We start from the raw sequence: 20353 nt of genomic DNA, 5'->3' as shown, positions 1-20353 counted from the left end.
TACGCGGCCTCACCCGGTCTGTGAGCCTTGGGCACGGCCATGTTCATGACTCGGCTGACGTCCTGAGGCTTGGGCGGGGAAGCGGTGAACCTACAGATGCCTGACTCGGAGGGTGTGCTGGATGTCAGGCTGTCTGTGTAGTCGTTGGTGCCTGCCGTCATCTGCTCCGACGACGTGTCCGAGATGAAGCATTCTGTGATGGTGAACTTGGCGTGGCGCAGCTGCTCCTCCATTTTGGCGTGCTCGTAGGCCCGCGCCAGCTCCTCATAGGTGGACGACGCACTCTCTGTGGACACCATGCTGCTCCGCGCTCGGTCTACACCAGGGGTTAGGGTTAGAGGTCGTGCTAGTAAAGCAGTTAGGGGCTAATGCTAGCATTATACTTGTTATTAAGTGTTGGCATTGTTACAAGTTTTATAATAGGCCTATCTATTGTTAATACAGAGGTGAAAGTTTTGTTATAGACATGGTTAAGAGTGATGTTGCAGACATTCTTATATGGGGACTGTTACAGCTGTTGTTACAGACTTGTCTCGTCTTCAGGTGCATTGTTACCTGTGTCCTGAGATGGGCTGACACTGTAGCTGTCACTTTCCTTATCCACAGATCCGGCCACCCGTGGCGTGGGCAGCCTCCAGTCAGTGCTCAGGGTGTGGGCCGAGACTGGCGGGTGTGGTCGGTTCAGGGTCCACTGGCTAGCGTAGCGGTTGCGTGCGGCAGGGCCTGCTTTGGCAGTGCGGCGGGCTGTGGGGTCTGAGGAGGAAGGACACAGGATGTTACATCACAGTCACACACCAGGGTGTTATGTCACTTAGCAAGGGCTCATCTCGAGTACTGCAATGCTCTGTTTTTTTAAGCTGACTGTGTTTTTAAAGGAGACTGTAAGTTTGTAGCTGGCTATAACAATGAGGCTGGACACTCTACCCTGACATAAACCAACAAAGACAAAACCGCCACCATCACAATATCTCTGCACATGCAGTTCATCTCGGGACTTCTTGTTTTCACACAAATACATAGAGCTTACAATAGCAGTGAGAAAACCATCATGGTCAAAGAGAATGTTTAATTGGGTTGACTGCAGTCCTTTGCAAATAGGCTCATTTTTTGGTTGGATACCATACACATACAGTGCCTTCAGAAAGTATTCACACCCCTTGAATTTTTCCTTATTTTGTTGTGTTACAGCCTGAATTTAAAATTGATTAAATTTAGATTTTTTGTCACTGGCTACACACAATACCCCATAATGTCAAAGTGGAATTATGTTTTTAGAAATGTTTACAAATTAATTAAAAATGAAAAGCTGAAATGTCTTGAGGCAATAAGTATTCAACCCCTTTGTTATGACAAGCCTAAATAAGTTCAGGAGTAAAAATGTGCTTAACAAGTCACATAATTTTCTCCCGAGTGGAGCAGCGGTCTAAGGCACTGCATCTCAGTGCAAGAGGCGTCACTACAGTCCCTGGTTCGAATCCAGGATGTATCACATCTGGCTGTGATTGGGAGTCCTATAGGGCAGCGCAAAATTGGCCCAGCGTCGTCTGGGTTTGGCCGGGGTAGGGCGTCATTGTAAATAAGAATTTGTTCTTAACTGACTTGCCGAGTCAAATAAAGGTTAAATAACAAAAATAATTATAATAATAAGTTGCACTGACTCATTCTGTTTGCAATAATAGCGTTTAACATGATTTTTGAATTACAACCTCATCTTTGTACCCCACACATAAGGTCCCTCAGTCGAGCAGTGAATTTCAAACACAGATTCAACCACAAAGACCAGGGAGGTTTTCCAATGCCTGGCAAAGAAGGGCACCTATTGGTAGATGGGTCAAAATAAAAAATGTAGACATTGAACATCCCTTTGAGCATGGTTATTATTTACACTTTGGATGGTGTATCAGTACACCCAGTCACTACAAAGATACATGCATCCTTCCTAACTCAGTTGCTGGAGAGGAAGGAACCACTTAGGGATTTCACTATGACGCCAATAGTGATTTTAAAACAGTTACAGTGTTACGATCGTCAAAAGGAGTGGACCAAAACGCAGCGTGTTGAGTGTTCATATTTATTACTATAATGAAACACTTAAACAAAGAAACAAAAACGAAAGCAAACAGTTCCGTCAGGCAACAGACAACTAAACGGAAAACAACTACCCACAAAAACCGCAGCCGCTGAAGACTCCGGGCTGCGGACCGTCGCTGGAGGCTCCGGACTGGGGAGCGTCGCTGGAGGCTCCGGACTGGGGAGCGTCTCTGTAGGTTCCGGACCGGGTACCGTCGCTGCAGGCTCCGTGCCATGGATCATCACTGGAGGCTTTGTGCCATGGATCATCACTGGAGGCTCCGGGCCATGGATTATCACTGGAGGCTTCGTGCCATGGATCATCCCTACAGGCTCCGGGCCATGGATCATCACTGGAGGCTTCGTGCCATGGATCATCCCTACAGGCTCCGGGCCATGGATCATCACTGGAGGCTTTATGCCATGGATCATCCCTACAGGCTCCGGGCCATGGATCATCACTGGAGGCTTCGTGCCATGGATTATCACTGGAGGCTTCGGACCATTGATCATCACTGGAGGCTTCCTACATGGGGCTGGAACCGGACTGGGGAGACGCACAGGAGACTAGGTGCGCAGAGCATGGAGGCGCACTGGAGGTCTGGAGCTTAGTGCTGGCACACCCCGTCCTGGCTGGATGGTTATTTTAGCCCAGCAAGGGCGGAGCGCTAGTACAGGACGAACTGGGCTGTGCTGGTGAACGAGGGGTACCGTGCGTAGAGCTGGTGCAGGATAACCTGGGCCGAAGAGACACACTGGAGACCAGATACGCTGAGCCGGCACACTTCTTCCTGGCTGACGGCCAACTCTAGCACGGCAACGGTGAGGAGCTTGCACTGAGCGCACCGGGCTGTGAGTGCGCACTGGTGACACAGTGCGCATCACCGCATAACACGGTGCTTGCTCGTTCACTCGCTCCCCACGGTAAGCACGGGGAGTTGGCTCAGGTCTCAACCCCAACTTCGCCAATCTCCCCGTGTGCCCCCCCAAAAAATGTTTTGGGGGCGCTGCCTCTCAGGCTTCCGTTGTTTCCTGGCCTGTTCCTCCCAGTATCGCCGTTCCACTTTCGCTGCCTCTATCTCCTCCTGCGGGCGGCGATACTCCCCAGGCCTTGTCCAGGGTCCTTGCCCATACAGGATTTCCTCCCAGGTCCAGTCAATCGGCCCACGCTGCTTGGTCCTTTGGTGGTGGGTAGTTCTGTTACGATCATCAAAAGGAGTGGACCAAAACGCAGCGTGTTGAGTGCTCATATTTATTACTATAATGAAACAGTCAAACAAAGAAACAAAAATGAAAGCAAACAGTTCCGTCAGGCAACAGACAACTAAACGGAAAACAACTACCCACAAAAACCCAGGTGGGAAAAGGCTGCCTAAGTATGGCTCCCAATCAGAGACAGCTGCCTCTTATTGGAAACCATACCCGGCCAAAACATAGAAATAAAACACATAGAATGCCCACCCCATATCACACCCAGACCTAACTAAACAGAGAAAAACGGCTCTCTCAGGTCAGGGCGTGACATACAGAGTTTAATGGCTGTGATAGGAGAAAACTGAGGATGGATCAACAACATTGTAGTTACTCCACAATACTAACCAAATTGACAGAGTGAAAATAAGGAAGCCTGTATAGAATAAAAATATTCCAAAACATGCATCCTGTTTGCAACAAGGAACTAAAGTAATACTGCAAAGAAAATGTGGGGGAAAAATCTTTATGTCCTGCATACAAAGTGTTCTGTTTGGGGAAAATCCATTACAACACATTACTGAGTTCCACTGTCCATATTTTCAAGCATAGTGGTGGCTGCATCATGTTATGGGTATGCTTGTAATCATTAAGGACTGGGGAGTTAAGCACAGGCAAATCATGAAGCACAGGCAAAATCCTAGAGGAAAACCTGGTTCAGTCTGCTTTCCCCCAGACACTGGGAGATTAATTCTCCTTCAGCAGGGCAATAACCTAAAACACAAGGCCAAAATCTACACTGGAGTTGCTTACCAAGAAGACAGTGATTGTTCCTGAGTGGCCAAGATACAGTTTTGACTTAAATATACTTGAGTATTTATGGCAAGACATGAAAATGGTTGTCTTAGCAATAATCAACAACCAATTTGACAGAGCTTGAATAATTTTGAAAATAATAATGGGCAAATATTGTACAATCTAGGTGTGGAAAGCTCTTAGAGACTTACCCAGAAAGACTCACAGCTGAAATCGCTTATATAAATGAGATATTTCTGTATTTCATTTTCAATACATTTGCTACAGTTTCTAAAAACATATTTTCACTTTGTCATTATGAGGTACTACAAGGAAATGGGTGAGAAAAAATATATATTTAATCAATTTTGAATTCAGGCTGTAACACAACAAAATATGGAATAATTCAAGAGGTATGAATACTTTCTGAAGGCACTGTACATAATAATTCATGTTCAGAATATGCAAATAATATAACAGCAATAGCCATTGTGCTGAAAGGAATTGTTAATCTGTGTGAATAACATCAGTGGAGATGGTAGTGGCACTGATCATAATGCTAGTGATGACTCTCTGAGGACTGGAGCTGAATAAAGTCAGTCTGGTTGTATAGAATAAATTCTAGCTGTATCAGTTTCAGCCGTATGAATGCAATCCTGATACCCCTTATTCATTCTAGTTTTACCTCTAGTAATGTAAAGAGGATGTTCGTACTGGACTTACTGGTTCCTGGCCTAGCGTCAGATACATCCACTAGAGGTCCGGTGGCCTGGGACAGGGACTGGTAGTGGACAGTGTGGGTAACCGTAGACGACTTCTGTTTCTGGGTCTCCCCAAAGTCATTGTCAGTCAGTAGCACTGTGGACCTGTCATCTGAAAGAGAAAGAGAGCTTTCACAAACATGGTCCCTACAGTACGATGACAATAGCCACAGTAGGCACTACTAACACTTGGAAGGCCACAAATATGTAATATTCACACATTGTTATCCAATGTTACACACATTTCCCACTCGTATTTCCTAATTGGAAGCTCATTATGAGTTATGGCGTGTCTGGGAGCTTTCTGTAAGTTTAAGTCACAAGTTGCCGATAATTCCGAGAACACATGAAAGCAGCATAATGTATCAGTGTCCACTCACCGACTGTTTCCATGGTGTCTCTCTCCTCTATGAGCAGCTGGGCTCGGGGGATGTCGATGTGCATTCTCATGGTCTGCTGCTGCTTGTTGATGGTGTCTGCAGGTCGCGTGTTTTTACTGCACGGGGAACACAGGAAGCCATACACAAGTCAATGCAGATCTCATTACACACTGGATAAGATATTCAGATAATAGTGATTCTGATATTATTCCATAGAAACAGTATTTAATGTTTTCTTCTTCCAGTAATGCATTAAACAAAATATTAACTATCTTTTAAGTTATGTGTCAAACTGCTCATGCTTACCTCATCAGCATCTCGGCTAAACTTTTAGCATCTACAGAGCAAACAAGAACAAAAATCACATTACATACAGATGATTCTCTTAGTATAATTAAAAATAGTTTGACGATAGTTACAGAAATCTTTTACTGAAATCTAACCAATCATGTTGCTGCTCTCACCTCTAAGCCTCTTCAGTCTCTGTTCCCGCCTCCGCCTCCTGAGCACAAGTAGCAGGACGAAGACCAGCACAATGCCCACCAGAACACATGAGATGATGGTCACCATTTTCAGACCCTCGTTACTGGACGTACTGCCCGCACTCACTGTCGGGGCCTTCACCAGGGGAGCGATGGTGCCTGGGGACAGGTCATAGAAATGTAATTAACTGACAAACTGTTATGATATTTGTTATGACAAGACCATGTAAGTTTCTTGTACTTAACTACAGGATTGTCAAGTGTGCAAACCAGACCTGGTAGAGAAGATAATGACTGCAAAACACCAGCCAAATACAAATATACTCACAGTGAACAAAACATTTCCATGACATAGACTGACTGGTAGTCAAAGACTCCAGTCAGCCAAGTCATAAACTGTTCTCTCTGCTACCACACGACAACTCAATATTAGGAAGGTGTTCCTATCATTTCGTATACTCACTGTCAATTAAGTCTATACAGGATCTGTCGATGAATACTAAATTACCTTTGTGTTAATGTTTAAAACATGCAGCAAGCGCCTGGCAAAAGGTAACAGTGCGTCTGCGGCTTACATCCCAATCGAAATGTCTTTCCCAGCAATCCCACTCAATCTGCTCCTACAAGCTGTTGTAGCACTGTCTTGCCTGCAATCAGCACCTGACCTTCTGACGAATTTCCAATAATGCCCAGTTAACTGAAGCACTACTTAAAAGAGGTGAACTCTTCCTGATTCACTGAATAGTCAGCTCTTCTTCCCTTTTACACTTCGTGGATGGATGGGGGCAGTGTGTGTGTGTGTGTGTGTGTGTGTGTGTGTGTGTGTGTGTGTGTGTGTGTGTGTGTGTGTGAGAGAGAGAGAGAGAGAGAGAGAGAGAGAGAGAGAGTGTAAGGTTTAGGGTTGGGTAAGGCCATTGAATTGCTATGGGATTGGGAGGTGTTGGCACTGGTAGGTGATTGCTCATCTGTTGCCCCCCTCTAGCCCTTCTGCAGTCGGTAGATCACATAATTATTTAATTCATGCAGCGCAGAGCGCTCGATAGGGCAGTGATGGAGGTGTCATAAACAGCAGCAGCAGACACAACAACCACCACGGCCACTGGAGTCAGCAGAAAATCTATTGGAGGTACTTTACTGCCCCATTCATCAGTTGCATGAGACTTGCATGAGACAGCTTCTTTAATGGCAGCACCAGTAAATAGCAAAATATGAATTCATTTACTTCTGCTCTAAGGCAGGTATAGTACCTACGCCGTAAATTAACATCTTTGATGGAGACTCGATCAGTTGTGACAATTTAAGGGATGGGAAGGTAAATGCCTTTTAAACTACAGTTCTTCAATTTTCATTCAGTTATCCTGAATAAGTCAATCTAAGAGTGTATATCTTTCAACTTATAACTTGCTGCAGTATGTATAGCATCAGTGAAGAGACAAGTGAACTCACTGCCGTCGTAGCTGAGTGTGGCGAACTTGACCCTCTTCTCTGCTGAGCCAGCGCTGTTGAACACCTTCATCTGCAGTTCGTACCAGGTGGCCTCGGCCAGGTCATACAGGATGTAGCTCTTGATCAGAGAGGTGCGCTGGGCCGTGGTCCACGTGGGAGACACCACCGAACGGTACTCCAACGTGAAGGATGTGATTGGACAGCCGCCGTTGTTCCAGCCAATCAGATTGAGCTTGACACGCGTGGCATTGATACTGGTGAAGAGCTCCTGTTCTTTAGAGTACTGGGGTTCTGTTGGGCAGAGAGGAGGGAGGAGTCAGACCATACACACACTTTAATGAGCGGTCCATTCATAAGTATCAGTTTTGTATTAATTGGGTAAAAGCAATGGAGTCACTATTTCATAACATACGTAAAAGGATGTCACCATCTCTCTACCTTTCCCATGAGTCTTAGCTTCGATGATCTCACTGATTCGCCCTGGCCCCACAGCATTCTGTGCCGTCAGTGTAAATTTGTACCAGGTGCCACACTTCAGGTTCTCCAGGCGATAGGAACGCTCACTAGGGCTAATGGCAAAGTTGCCCCACTGCTCACTGTTGTCCTCTGAGTATTGCAGGATGTAGCCTGATGTGAGAGAGAGAGGTTTGGATGATACACTGTTGTCTGCTAAACAACCATCCTGGTGTTGCTCATAGGGGACACTATTTAATCAAGTCAGTAACCTGTTTTCCAAGGTAAAACAATAAAATCTCCTATAATAGTTAGTGTTACTGCTTGCTGTGTTGGAGTCTGACCTCTGATGGAGCTGCCTCCGTTGTCTCCTGGTATCCAGGACAGAGTGATGGATGTGGTGGTCGTCTTGGTAACGGTAAGACGAGGCTGGTCTGGGGGAACTAGAAGTAAAAACATGGATTTTAATTAGGTCCTATCTCAAGAGGCATACAGTGCATTTGGAAAGTATTCAGACCCCTTACATTTTTCTACATTTTTGTTACATTACAGCCAATATCCTAAAATGGATTAAATACATTTTTTCCTTCCTCAATCAACACAAAATAACCCATCATGACAAAGCGCAAACATGTTTTTAGAATTTTTTTCAAATGTATTACAAATAAAAAACAGAAATACCTGATTTACATAATTATTCAGACCCTTTGCTCTGAAAACTTAAAATTGAGCTCAGGTGCATCGTGTTTCCATTGATCATCCTTGAGATGTTTCTTCAATTGATTGTTCATGATTTGGAAAGGCACACACCTGTCGATAAGGTCCCACAGTTGACAGTACATGTCAGCATGTCATGTCAGTGCAAAAACCAAGCCATGAGGTCAAAGGAATTGTCCATAGAGTTCTGAGACAGGCTTGTGTCAAGGCACGGATCTGGGGAAGGGTACCAAAAACTTTATGCAGCATTGAAGGTCCCCAAGAACACAGTAGTCTCCATCATTCTTAAATTAAAGAAGTTTGGAAGCACCAAGACTCTTCCTAGCGCTGGCCGCCTGGCCAAACTGAGCAATCGGGGGAGAAGGGCCTTGGTCAGGGAGGTGACCAAGAGCCCGATTGTCACTCTGAAAGAGCTCCAGAGTTCCTGTGTGGAGATGAGAGAACCTTCCAGAAGGACAACCATCTCTGCAGCACTCCACCAATCAGGCCTTTATGGTAGAGTGGTCAGACGGAAGCCACTCCTCAGTAAAAGGCACATGACAGCACACTTGGAGTTTGCCAAAAGGCACCTAAAGGACTCTCAGACCATGAAAAACAATTCTCTGGTCTGATGAAACCGAGATTGAACTCTTTGGCCTGAATGCCAAGCGTCACATCTGGAGGAAACCAGGCATCATCCCTACGGTGAAGCATGGTGGTGGTAGCATCATGCCGCGGGGATGTTTTTCAGCAGCAGGGACTGGGAGACTAGTCAGGATTGAGGGAAAGATGAACGGAGCAAAGTACAGAGAGATCCTTGATGAAAACCTGCTCCAGTGCGCTCAGGACCTCAGACTGGAGCAAAGGTTCACCTTCCAACAGGACAACGACACTAACAACACAGCTAAGACAACACAGGAATGACTTCGTGAAAAATCTCAATGTCCTTGAGTGGCCCAGCCAGAGCCCGGACTTGAACCCAATCTAACATATCTGGAGAGGCTTGAAAATAGCTGTGCAGCGACGCTCCCCATCCAACCTGATAGAGCTTAAGAGGATCTGCAGAGAAGAATGGGAGAAACTTCCAACATGTATTGTAGCTTGTAATGTAGCGTCATACCCAAGAAGACTCGAGGCTGTAATCGCTACCAAAGATGCTTTAACAAAGTACTGAGTAAAGGGTTTGAATACTTATGTCAATGTGCAAAAAAAATATGAAAAACTGTTTTTGCTTTGTCATTATGGGGTATTGTGTGTAGATTTATGAGGGTGAAAAAAGATGTAATCATTTTTCGAATAAGGCTATAATAAGGCTATAATGGTTTGAATTGAGTGGTATACTGTACTGTTCCACCCCAGACTCCTTCTGGTTACCTTGAACCTGCAGGTTGAGGATGATTTTATCGGGCCCAAAACTGTTGCTAGCCACACAGGTGTAGTTCCCAGAATCCTCAGCTTTCACTGTGCGGATGACTAGGCTGCCATTACCCTGGATGATGCGTCTACTGTCGATCACAGCAGGGGCAGGGCTTCCGTTTCTGAATCACAAATGTACGAGAGACAGTTAGAAAATGAACTACGGTGAGATACGCAGCAGCGAAAATCATTTAAAAGTCTTGGATAATGTTACCCCTACTTTTTTGTGTGTAGGAACATGCTGTACATGTAAACAACTATGATTTTTTAACATTCTGCTGATGAGTGTGAAAGGATACTGTAAAAACAAAGAGACACTGTTTTTTCACTGGTATTTAGTTCAAGTGAAAAGCATTAAAAGTTACACAAAACACAGTCTGTACTAAGTGCTACTGTCTGTCCTACATGCAGCATGATGTGTTTCCCCAGCTGTGGGTCAGACTTTCCTGTACTCACGTCTCCTTGAGCCACTTGACCGTGGGGGCTGGGTCGCCCACCGCCTTACAGGGCAACACGATGTCCCTCATCCAGGGTGTGGTCACGGTGCCGTTGAACGTCAGAATCTGAGCAGGAGCTGCACACACACAAACACACCACAACTGGGTCAAATACTTTTAAATACTTAGGCTGACTTGATTTAGTTTGCTTGGTACAACAAAATGTATGGAATAGTCCCAAAAGTGGAAATCAATCCCAAATACTGTCAAGGGAAGCTCTAAAAAAGCAGTATACACTATTAGTTCTTTATCCATCTTTATTGAATTCACCTCCTCTACACGCAGAGCCCATCTCTGTGCTTGGACAGATGTAAAGTAATCTGTTTGGAACCAGGCTGGTCGGGCAGCAGACAGATTTCTAAAACACATCAGGTCTGGAGCTCCAGAGTGGGGACTACATTTATCACCCCTGCCTCTAGCAGGATGAGAACACTACACTGGCTATCACTGCTCACCCTCAGCTTATCAGCTCTCACAAAGAAGCACAGTGCTGACAGGGTGGAATAGCAGACCTATTTGCATTCAGTTTGATGCTACATTCACATCCTGAGTTAGGGGACGGGGACAATATAGTCGTTCTCCTCTTTTCTTTTCTCACCTTATTTACCTCATAGGGAGAGTTTCTCAGGGTTGCGCCCCTTAAATGTTCTGATGCTCTGATCATAGCTTTGACAAAAAAAACACAACTCAAACATCATCTTTTGTGTCTTCTAAAATCATTCAGAGACTGAATCTACTCCTGAATACTGAGAAGTGAAACTATAAGCTCCACCTAGGGCTGTGGCGATCACGAAATTTCGTCAGCCGGTGATTGTCAAGCAAATAACTGTCGGCCTCACGATAATTGGCCGTTAATTAACATAAACACATTTAGCATCTCCTGGCTTTCACACCTAGCCTACAAGCAAGTCATTTTAAAGAGTGTAATAAATCCATGTAATATAGCCTACACCTTCACAATGAATCCAGGATTTATTTTAGACAGGTCTGATATGTAGTCTATTTCAAAAGAAAATGTTAGCATTCTCTGTCTTTGTCAAATGGCTGTGTGCTACACCAGTAAATGTAGCAGACAAGATTTGCTTCTAATTCCGTGGCATTATTTTATATTATTTTATAGTATGAAGAATACAATTGAACAAAGCTGAATAAAATAGAAAGTAGATTTTCTCCAAACAATTTGAGGGAGTGCACACATGCTGTTATTCTGTGTTGAGCGGTTACTCCTAAACTCAGCAAAAAAATAAACGTCCTCTCACTGTCAACTGCGTTTATTTTCAGCAAACTTAACATGTGTAAATATTTGTATGAACATAACAAGATTCAACAACTGAGACATAAACTGAACAAGTTCCACAGACATGTGACTAACAGAAATTGAATAATGTGTCCCTGAACAAAGGCGGGTGAAAATCAAAGTAACAGTCAGTATCTGGTGTGGCCACTAGCTGCATTAAGTATTGCAGTATCTCCTCCTCATGGACTGCACCAGATTTGCCAGTTCTTGCTGTGAGATGTTACCCCACTCTTCCACCAAGGCACCTGCAAGTTCCCGGACATTTCTGGGGGGAATGGCCCTAACCCTCACCCTCCGATCCTACAGGTCCCAGGCGTGCTCAATGGGATTGAGATCCGGGCTCTTCGTTGGCCATGGCAGAACACTGACATTCTTGTCTTGCAGGAAATCACTCACAAAACAAGCAGTATGGCTGGTGGCATTGTCATGCTGGAGGGTCATGTCAGGATGAGCCTGCATGTCTTCCCTGTAACGCACAGCGTTGAGATTGCCTGCAATGACAACAAGCTCAGTCCGATGATGCTGTGACACTCCACCCCAGACCATGACGGACCCTCCACCTCCAAATTGATCCCGCTCCAGAGTACAGACAGGTGTAACGCTCAAACGCGAATCCGACCATCACCCCTGGTGAGACAAAACCGTGACTCGTCAGTGAAGAGCACTTTTTCCAGTCCTGTCTGGTCCCACGACGGTGGGTTTGTGTCCATAGGTGACATTGTTGCCGGTGATGTCTGGTGAGGACCTGCCTTACAACAGGCCTACAAGCCCTCAGTCCAGCCTCTCTCAGCCTATTTGCGGACAGTGTGAGCACTGATGGAGGGATTATGCTCACACAGGGGTTCCTGGTGTAACTCGGGCAGTTGTTGTTACCATCCTGTACCTGTCCCGCAGGTGTGATGTTCGGATGTAAGGCTGCAAGATGAGACTAATGATCATTTGAAAAAAGTAGCTTGAAAGGCATGAGCTCTGCTTTGTTTTTTTTTGAGCAGGCTGTACACACTCCAATAGTCTCTCATTCACAATTTGACAAGCACTTGATAATGCCTCGAATTTCACGGCGGGATCTCATTTGTGGCCGTAATGCAGCCTAAAAGAATCCATGCCTTTTGCGACCCGGAGTGCTGCGTTGTGCCCTTCTCCCTGAGTGAGCTGCGCAATCCGAAGCTCTTCTCACTCACATGGCTCTCCATCACGTGATCAGGTCTTTCTCCCAGCTACAAGTGAAGACAGACACATCGGGGACGCAACTGTGCACGTCCTTATCCAATTCCGAGGTGCATATTGAAGATATTGGAAGAACTGTCCACATTTACTTTTCGTCAGTGTCACGTCCTGACCTTAGAAAACTGCTATTTTCTATGGTAGAGTAGGTCAGGGCGTGACAGGGGGGGTTTCTAGTTTAGTTTTTCTGTGTTGTTATGTCCTAGTTTTGTATTTCTATGTTGGGTTTTGTTTGGGATGATCTCCAATTAGAGGCAGCTGGTCATCGTTGTCTCTAATTGGAGATCATACTTAAGTAGGTGTTTTTCCCACCTGGGTTGGTGGGAGATTGGTTTTGAGTTAGTGTATGTTTCTACTCTGCATCACGGTTTGTTGTTTTTGTTCGTTTAGTTTATTGTGTATGTATTGCATAGTTTCACAGTGAAAATAAAATGTGGAACGACACACACGCTGCACTTTGGTCCGCTCCTTCCTACGACAACCGTGACAGAATCTCCCACCACCAAAGGACCAAGCAGCGTGCCCAGGAGAAACAAGAATGGACCTGGGAGGAAATTCTGGATGGGAAAAGACCCTGGAGTCAGGCTGGGGAGTATCGCCGTCCGAAAGAGGAGATTGAGGCAGCGCCTGAGACGGCCCGCAGTCCAGAGTCTTCAGCGACGGCCCGCAGTCCAGAGTCTTCAGCGACGGCCCGCAGTCCAGAGTCTTCAGCGACGGCCCGCAGTCCAGAGTCTTCAGCGACGGCCCGCAGTCCAGAGTCTTCAGCGACGGCCCGCAGTCCAGAGTCTTCAGCGACGGCCCGCAGTCCAGAGTCTTCAGCGACGGGCCGCAGTCCAGAGTCTTCAGCGGTGGCCCGCAGTCCAGAGTCTTCAGCGGCGGCCCGCAGTCCAGAACCTCCAGCGACGGCCGCCAGCCCAGAACCTCCAGCGGCGGCCGGCAGCCCAGAACCTCCAGCGGCGGTCTGCAGCCCAGAACCTTCGGCGATGATCTACGGTCCGGTTCCTCCGACGACGATCCACGGTCCGGTGGCACAAAAGCAGAGGGATCAGCGGGCGGAGCGGGGGTTACGCACCGAACCGGAGCCGCCTACTCTGTTGGAGGATCCGCAGGATGAGAAGGTTCTGCTTACTGCCTATTTATAGAACCCTCAATCAGAGGCAACGAGAAAACACCTGCCTCCAATTGAGGGTTCAACCCCGAATTAACTAAACATAGAAATACAAATAACTAGACTGAACATAGAAATACATAAACATAGAACAGTGCCCAAAACCCGGAATACTAAATCAAACACCCTACAACTAACACAACCAGCCCGAACCACATACAAAAATACCCCCTGCCACGTCCTGACCAAACTACAATAACAAATAACCCCTATACTGGTCAGGACGTGACAGTACCCCCCCCCCCCCCCAAAGGTGCAGACCCCGGATGCACCTCACACAAATAAACAAAAAAAAAGAAATCCCCTAAACTAAAGGGAGGGAAGGGAGGGTGGCTGCCGTCAACGACGGCTCCTGTGCTACACCCCCCCCCCCTCCCCAACCAACCTATACTGGAGGTGGCTCAGGCTCAGGTCTATTTCCCCCACCCAACCTGTCCACCCCTGCTGAATACTCAGGGCTGTAGAGCGTCTCTGGGAGCTCCGGACTGTAAGCCGACTCTGGAAGCTCCAGACTGTAGGCAGACTCACTCGGTTCCGGACTGCAGACAGACTCACTCGGTTCCGGACTGCAGGCAGACTCACTCGGTTCCGGACTGCAGGCAGACTCACTCGGTTCCGGACTGCAGGCAGACTCACTCGGTTCCGGACTGCAGGCAGACTCACTCGGTTCCGGACTGCAGGCAGACTCACTCGCCTCCGGACTGCAGGCAGACTCACTCGGCTCCGGATTGCAGGCAGACTCACTCGGCTCCGGACTGCAGGCAGACTCACTCGGCTCCGGACTGCAGGCAGACTCACTCGGCTCCGGACTGCAGGCAGACTCACTCGGCTCCGGACTGCAGGCAGACTCACTCGGCTCCGGACTGCAGGCAGACTCACTCGGCTCCGGACTGCAGGCAGACTCACTCGGTTCCGGACTGTAGGCCGACTCACTCGGTGCCGGACAGTAGGCCGTCTCACTCGGTTCCGGACTAGACAATATTGCCGGATACTCTGGACGAGGTACTGTTGCCGGACACTCTGGACGAGGTACTGTTGCCGGACACTCTGGACGAGGTACTGTTGCCGGACACTCTGGACGAGGTACTGTTGCCGGACACTCTGGACGAGGTACTGTTGCCGGACACTCTGGACGAGGTACTGTTGCCGGACACTCTGGACGAGGTACTGTTGCCGGACACTCTGGATGAGGTACTGTTGCCGGACACTCTGGACGAGGTACTGTTGCCGGACACTCTGGACGAGGTACTGTTGCCGGACACTCTGGACGAGGTACTGTTGCCGGTCACTCGGGACTGGGCTGATGCACTGGAAGCCTGATGCGTGGTGCTGGCACTGGATATACCGGGCCGTGGAGACCCACTGACGGTCTCGATCGCACCTCCTGCACAACCCGTCCTGGCTGGATGGAACTAGTAGCCCTGCACAAGCGAAGTGCTGGCACAGGGCAAACTGGGCTGTGCAGGGGCCTGATGGTTGCCGTGCGTAGAGCGGGCATAGGGTAGCCTGGACCTAGGAGGCGTACCGGTGACCAGATGCGCTGCGCAGGCATCCTCCTTCCAGGCTGGATGCCCACTCTAGCACGGTAGCTTGCGAGGGGCTGGGATCACTCGCACCGGACTGTGCGTGCGTATGGGCGAGATCGTGCGCACTTCCGCATATTCCGGCGCTCTCTTCTCCACCTGTTCCCCATAAAAAGCACGGGGAGCTGGCTTAGGTCCACTGCCTGGCCTAGCCAACCTACCCGTGTGCCCCCCCAATTTTTTTTATTGGGGCTGCCTCTCCGGCTTCCTAGCCAGCCGTGTTCCCCGGTAGCGTTCCCTGTCCTCACCAGACTTCCTCCATGGGCCCTCTCCGGCCAAAATCTCCTCCCACGTCCAAAACTCCCGATAGTCCATATAATTATACCGTTGCTCCTTACCCTGCTGCTTGGTCCTTGGTTGGTGGGAGATTCTGTCACGGTTGTCGTAGGGTAAAGCGGACCAAGACGCAGCGGGGAAATGTGCACTCATCTTCTTTTATTCAACGGACAAAGAAGGTAAACCAAAATAAACCGTACAAAACAAAAACACAACGACTAATAACAGGCCGGTAAGGCACAGAGCTGTACACAGCACAATCTCCCACAAATACTAAAACCAACACATACCTATTTATAGAACCCTCAATCAGAGGCAACGAGAAAACACCTGCCTCCAATTGAGGGTTCAACCCCCAATTAACTAAACATAGAAATACAAATAACTAGAGTGAACATAGAAATACATAAACATAGAACAGTGCCCAAAACCCGGAATACTAAATCAAACACCCTACAACTAACACAACCAGCCCGAACCACATACAAAAATACCCCCTGCCACGTCCTGACCAAACTACAATAAAAAATAACCCCTATACTGGTCAGGACGTGACAGCTGGGCATCATTCACAAGTGATAGGCTAATATTGTCACACATCAGACTCTTCTTTAATCTTGTCTTTACATATACTAAATAATATATGTGTGACATTTGTTTTGATTTAGAATGGACCATTATCATGCACCTGTAGCGAAACGGGCAGCGGGAAAAAATGCACTTAAATAGCAAATGGATGACGCTTTTCCCTGTGGTTTATTTTCATGCCAGCCATGTAGGCTATACTCCTGTTGTAAATATAAGCAATGTGCTTAATATTAGGAAAGTTGAGAAATAAATATAGTAGGCCTAGCCTATAGAAGGCTGATGGGATCCTCGTCTTTTTATTAGCGGCCATCACTCTGTTTTCTCCAGCAATTGAATAGCCTATAGAAATGTTGGCAACATGAGCTCATGGGCTCTCATGAAGTGTTTGATTAGATTCACAAATATATTTTCATTGATGTCAGAGTGATTAGATGGACAATATTGTGCTGAGTACCAGGCAATTAGCAAGTTTGGTAGACTAATGACTATGAGCAGCATCAGAGCTTGGAGAAGCCTAATTACCGTGACTACCGCCTGTGGCGGTAATATGGTCACCGCAACAGCCCTAGCTCCACCTACCCTCGGCCAGGGGCTTGACGGTGATGATGTCACTCGCGTTTCCACGGCCGGCTGCGGTGACGGCCACCACCCAGATGCTGTACTGACGGTTCCTGCTCAGGTTGGGGATACGGTAGAAGAAGATGTCTGGAGCTGCTTCAAACTCACTGCTCACCTGTAGGAGGGGAGAGACCGGCATGATGTTAGCAGAGAGATACAGGACCTATTCCAAATGTCTGTAACAAACTATCAATCCTTGGAGCTGAACACTGATGACAGCCTTGACAATGTGAGCTGGAGGGAGGGTTTATAAGACTTCTCATGCCATATCTAGTCTAGCCTCTGAACCTGGTGCCTTCCTCTCCTCCAATTATGTTAGGCCTCAAATGTATTGTATGCCCACCACTGACTTGCCTTCATCACAGCTCTGAGACCCTGTACTCTGTGCCCTCCTTACCGTGGGGTGTGGGTTAGAGCAGAAGACAGTGTATTTCCTGATGATGCCGTTGAGTTTGAGAGGAGGGAGCCATGACACAAACACCACTGAGTTAGACGCCGCCGCTGCCTTCACGCCAGCAGGAGGACCAGGGACTGGTGAGGGAAAACCGTGAAATAGGGAAATATACATTATTATCCTTGTTCTGAGCAACATCTAAGGAAACCACTCTGTATTTAAATGTTGTCAGTGTCAAAATCTGTCATTCCAGTGAGCGTGCCTTAACTTCTTATGCTACATGGCGATCTGCAATATGCTGGAGCTGCAGTTTTTCACCTACTAATGTGAGTTGTCTGCACCGATTATCAACTCATATTTCTATAATTTCACACCAAATTCAAACAGAAGTCCTGTCAAAATGATTTATACTTGGCAACATGCTCTTCCATAATGCAAGAGGGGATATGCGGATCTAGGCACGGTTTACGTGCCAGTTGACCCCTGGCCTCTAGGTTAACCCCAATTTAGTATGATACAGTTTTGCATCTTCCCGCTAATAGTTAAGGTTAGAATTTAGGGAGGGTAAGCTGATCCTAGATCAGTGCCTGGGTGTCCTGGTCTACTAGTGTGCGTACCGTCCTCCTTGGTGCGGGTGAAGATCTGCTCGCTGCGCACCCCATCCCCTGCCCGAGTGAAGGTCAGCACCTGGATGCTGTAGTTGGTGTACTTCTCCAGACCATCCAGCTCCAGAGATGGCTTAGAGGTGGTCACGTTACGGATCTCCCCCAGCTCTGAGAGAGAGAAGGAGAGGACGGGATAGAGAGCAATTAGAAAAATATGGGGAGGAGGAAGGCAGAGAAAGAGAAGTACATAGCAAGGAAAAGAGACCGGGAAGAAGGAAGAAAAACAAGGATATCAAGAGTTGTCAAATGCAGAATTAACTTGCCTAACTTAAAACTTAGAAGTTGCTTCTACCCTACAGGTAAATATATACAGTACCAGTCAAAAGTTTGGACACACCTACTCATTCCAGGGTTTTACTTTATTTTGACTATTTTCTAAAAATAGAGAAGACATCAGAACTATGAAATGAAATCATATAGGAACCAAAAAAGTGTTAAAAAAATCTAAAGATATTTTAGATTTTAGATTCTTCAAAGTAGCCATCCTTTGCCTTGATGACAGCTTTGCACACTCTTGGCATTCTCTCAACCCGCTTCACCTGGAATGCTTTTCCAATAGTCTTGAAGGAGTTCCCACATATGCTCAGCACTTGTTGGCTGCTTTTCCTTCACTCCGCGGTCCAACTCATCCCAAACCATCTCAATTGGGTTGAGGTCGGGTTGATTGTGGGTGCCAGGTCATCTGATGCAGCACTCCATCGCTCCCCTTCTTGGTCAAATATCCCTTACACAGCCTGGAGGTGTTGGGACATTGTCCTGTTGAAAAACAAATGATAGTCCCACTAAGCGCAAACCAGATAGGATGGCGTATCGCTGCAGAATGCTGTGGTAGTCATGCTGGCTAAGTGTGCCATAAATTCTAAATAAATCACTGACAGTGTCACCAGCAAAGCATCCCCACACCATCACACCTCCTCCTCCATGCTTCACTTTTTTGGGGGGGTTCCTACATGATTCCATTTCATAGTTCTGATGTCTTCTCTATTATTCTACAATGTAGAAAATAACAGGCGGAGATCATCACAAAGACAGCGGTTGGAACCAATAATCTCAAATTTGGACTCATCAGATCAAAGGACATATTTCCCCTGGTCTAATGTCTATTGCTCGTGTTTCTTGGCCTAAGCAAGTCTCTTCCTTATTATTGGTGTCCTTTAGTAGTGGTTTCTTTGCAGCAATTCGACCATGAAGGCCTGATTCTCGCAGTCTCCTCTGAACAGTTGATGTTGGGATGTGTCTATTACTTGAACTCTGTGAAGCATTTATTTGGGCTGCAATTTCTGAGGCTGGTAACTCTAATGAACTTGTACTCTGCAGCAGAGGTAACACTCTGGGTCTTCCTTTCCTGTGGCGGTCCTCATGAGAGACAGTTTTGTCATAGCGCTTGATGGTTTTTGCGACTGCACTTGAAGAAACTTTCAAAGTTCTTAATATTTTCCAGATTGACTGGCCTTCATCGCGTAAAGTAATGATGGACTGTCGTTGCTCTTTGCTTATTTGAGCTGTTCTTGCCATAATATGGACTCTGTCTTTTACCAAATAGGGCTATCTTCTGTATACCACCCCTACATTGTCACAACACAACTGATTGGCTCAAACGCATTAAGAAGGAAAGACATTACACAAATTGACTTTTAACAAGGCACACATGTTAATTGAAATGCATTCCAGGTGACTACCTCTAGAAGCTGGTTGAGAGAATTCCAAGAGTGTGTAAAGCTGTCATCAAGGCTACTTTGAAGAATCTCAAATATATTATATATTTTAATTTGTTTAACACTTTTTTTGGTTACTACATAATTCCATAGTTTGATGTCTATAATGTAGAAAATATGAAAAAAATATGAAAAACCCTGGAATGAGTAGGTGTCCAAACTTTTGACTGGTACTGTATGTCTAACTGCCAAAACAATAGAAACACTTGAGTAAATGAGGGATACAAAGTATATTGAAAGCAGGTGCTTCCACACAGGTGTGATTCCTGAGTTAATTAAGCAATTAACATCCCATAATGCTTAGGGCCATGAACAAAAATGTTTTGCAGGACATTATTTTGGCTACGCCCCCATAGGAATACAGTGCCCCATCCACAGAGCACGAGTGGTCACTGAATGGTTTGATGAGCATGAAAACAATGTAAACCATATGCCAGGACAGTGTCAGCCATCAGATCTCAACCCAATTGAACACTTATGGGAGATTCTGGAGCGGCGCCTGAGACAGTGTTTTCCACCACCATCAACAAACACCAAATTATGGAATTTCTCATGGTTGAATGGTGTCGCGTCACTCCAAAAGAGTTGTAGAATCTGCCAAGGTGCATTGAACCTGTTCAGGCTTGTGGTGGCCTGAC

General features: G+C 46.6%; 1 protein-coding gene across 2 annotated transcripts in view; it reads right to left on the bottom strand.

Moving 5' to 3' along the window:
* The window catches only part of LOC106567921 (cell adhesion molecule DSCAM), a 139639-nt gene that overhangs the window by 5486 nt on the left and 113800 nt on the right, over window positions 1–20353 (bottom strand). Inside the window, exons 19-32 of one of the 2 annotated variants that reach the window (XM_082960374.1) lie at window positions 17953–18108; window positions 17339–17472; window positions 16903–17056; window positions 10147–10264; window positions 9649–9812; window positions 7923–8021; window positions 7564–7752; window positions 7126–7416; window positions 5662–5838; window positions 5504–5534; window positions 5198–5313; window positions 4771–4929; window positions 556–753; window positions 14–316 (exon numbers count right to left, since the gene is read on the bottom strand). In XM_082960374.1, the coding sequence (XP_082816500.1) occupies window positions 14–316; window positions 556–753; window positions 4771–4929; window positions 5198–5313; window positions 5504–5534; window positions 5662–5838; window positions 7126–7416; window positions 7564–7752; window positions 7923–8021; window positions 9649–9812; window positions 10147–10264; window positions 16903–17056; window positions 17339–17472; window positions 17953–18108 (2289 nt within the window). The remainder of the gene's footprint in view (window positions 1–13; window positions 317–555; window positions 754–4770; window positions 4930–5197; window positions 5314–5503; window positions 5535–5661; window positions 5839–7125; window positions 7417–7563; window positions 7753–7922; window positions 8022–9648; window positions 9813–10146; window positions 10265–16902; window positions 17057–17338; window positions 17473–17952; window positions 18109–20353) is intronic. The other variant, XM_082960375.1, reaches the window with a different exon arrangement.

The sequence above is a fragment of the Salmo salar genome, chromosome 13 (assembly GCF_965601325.2).
Source record: "Salmo salar chromosome 13, fSalSal1, whole genome shotgun sequence".
Classification (NCBI taxonomy): Eukaryota; Metazoa; Chordata; class Actinopteri; order Salmoniformes; family Salmonidae; genus Salmo; species Salmo salar.
This window is presented reverse-complemented; position numbering and strand designations above follow the sequence as displayed.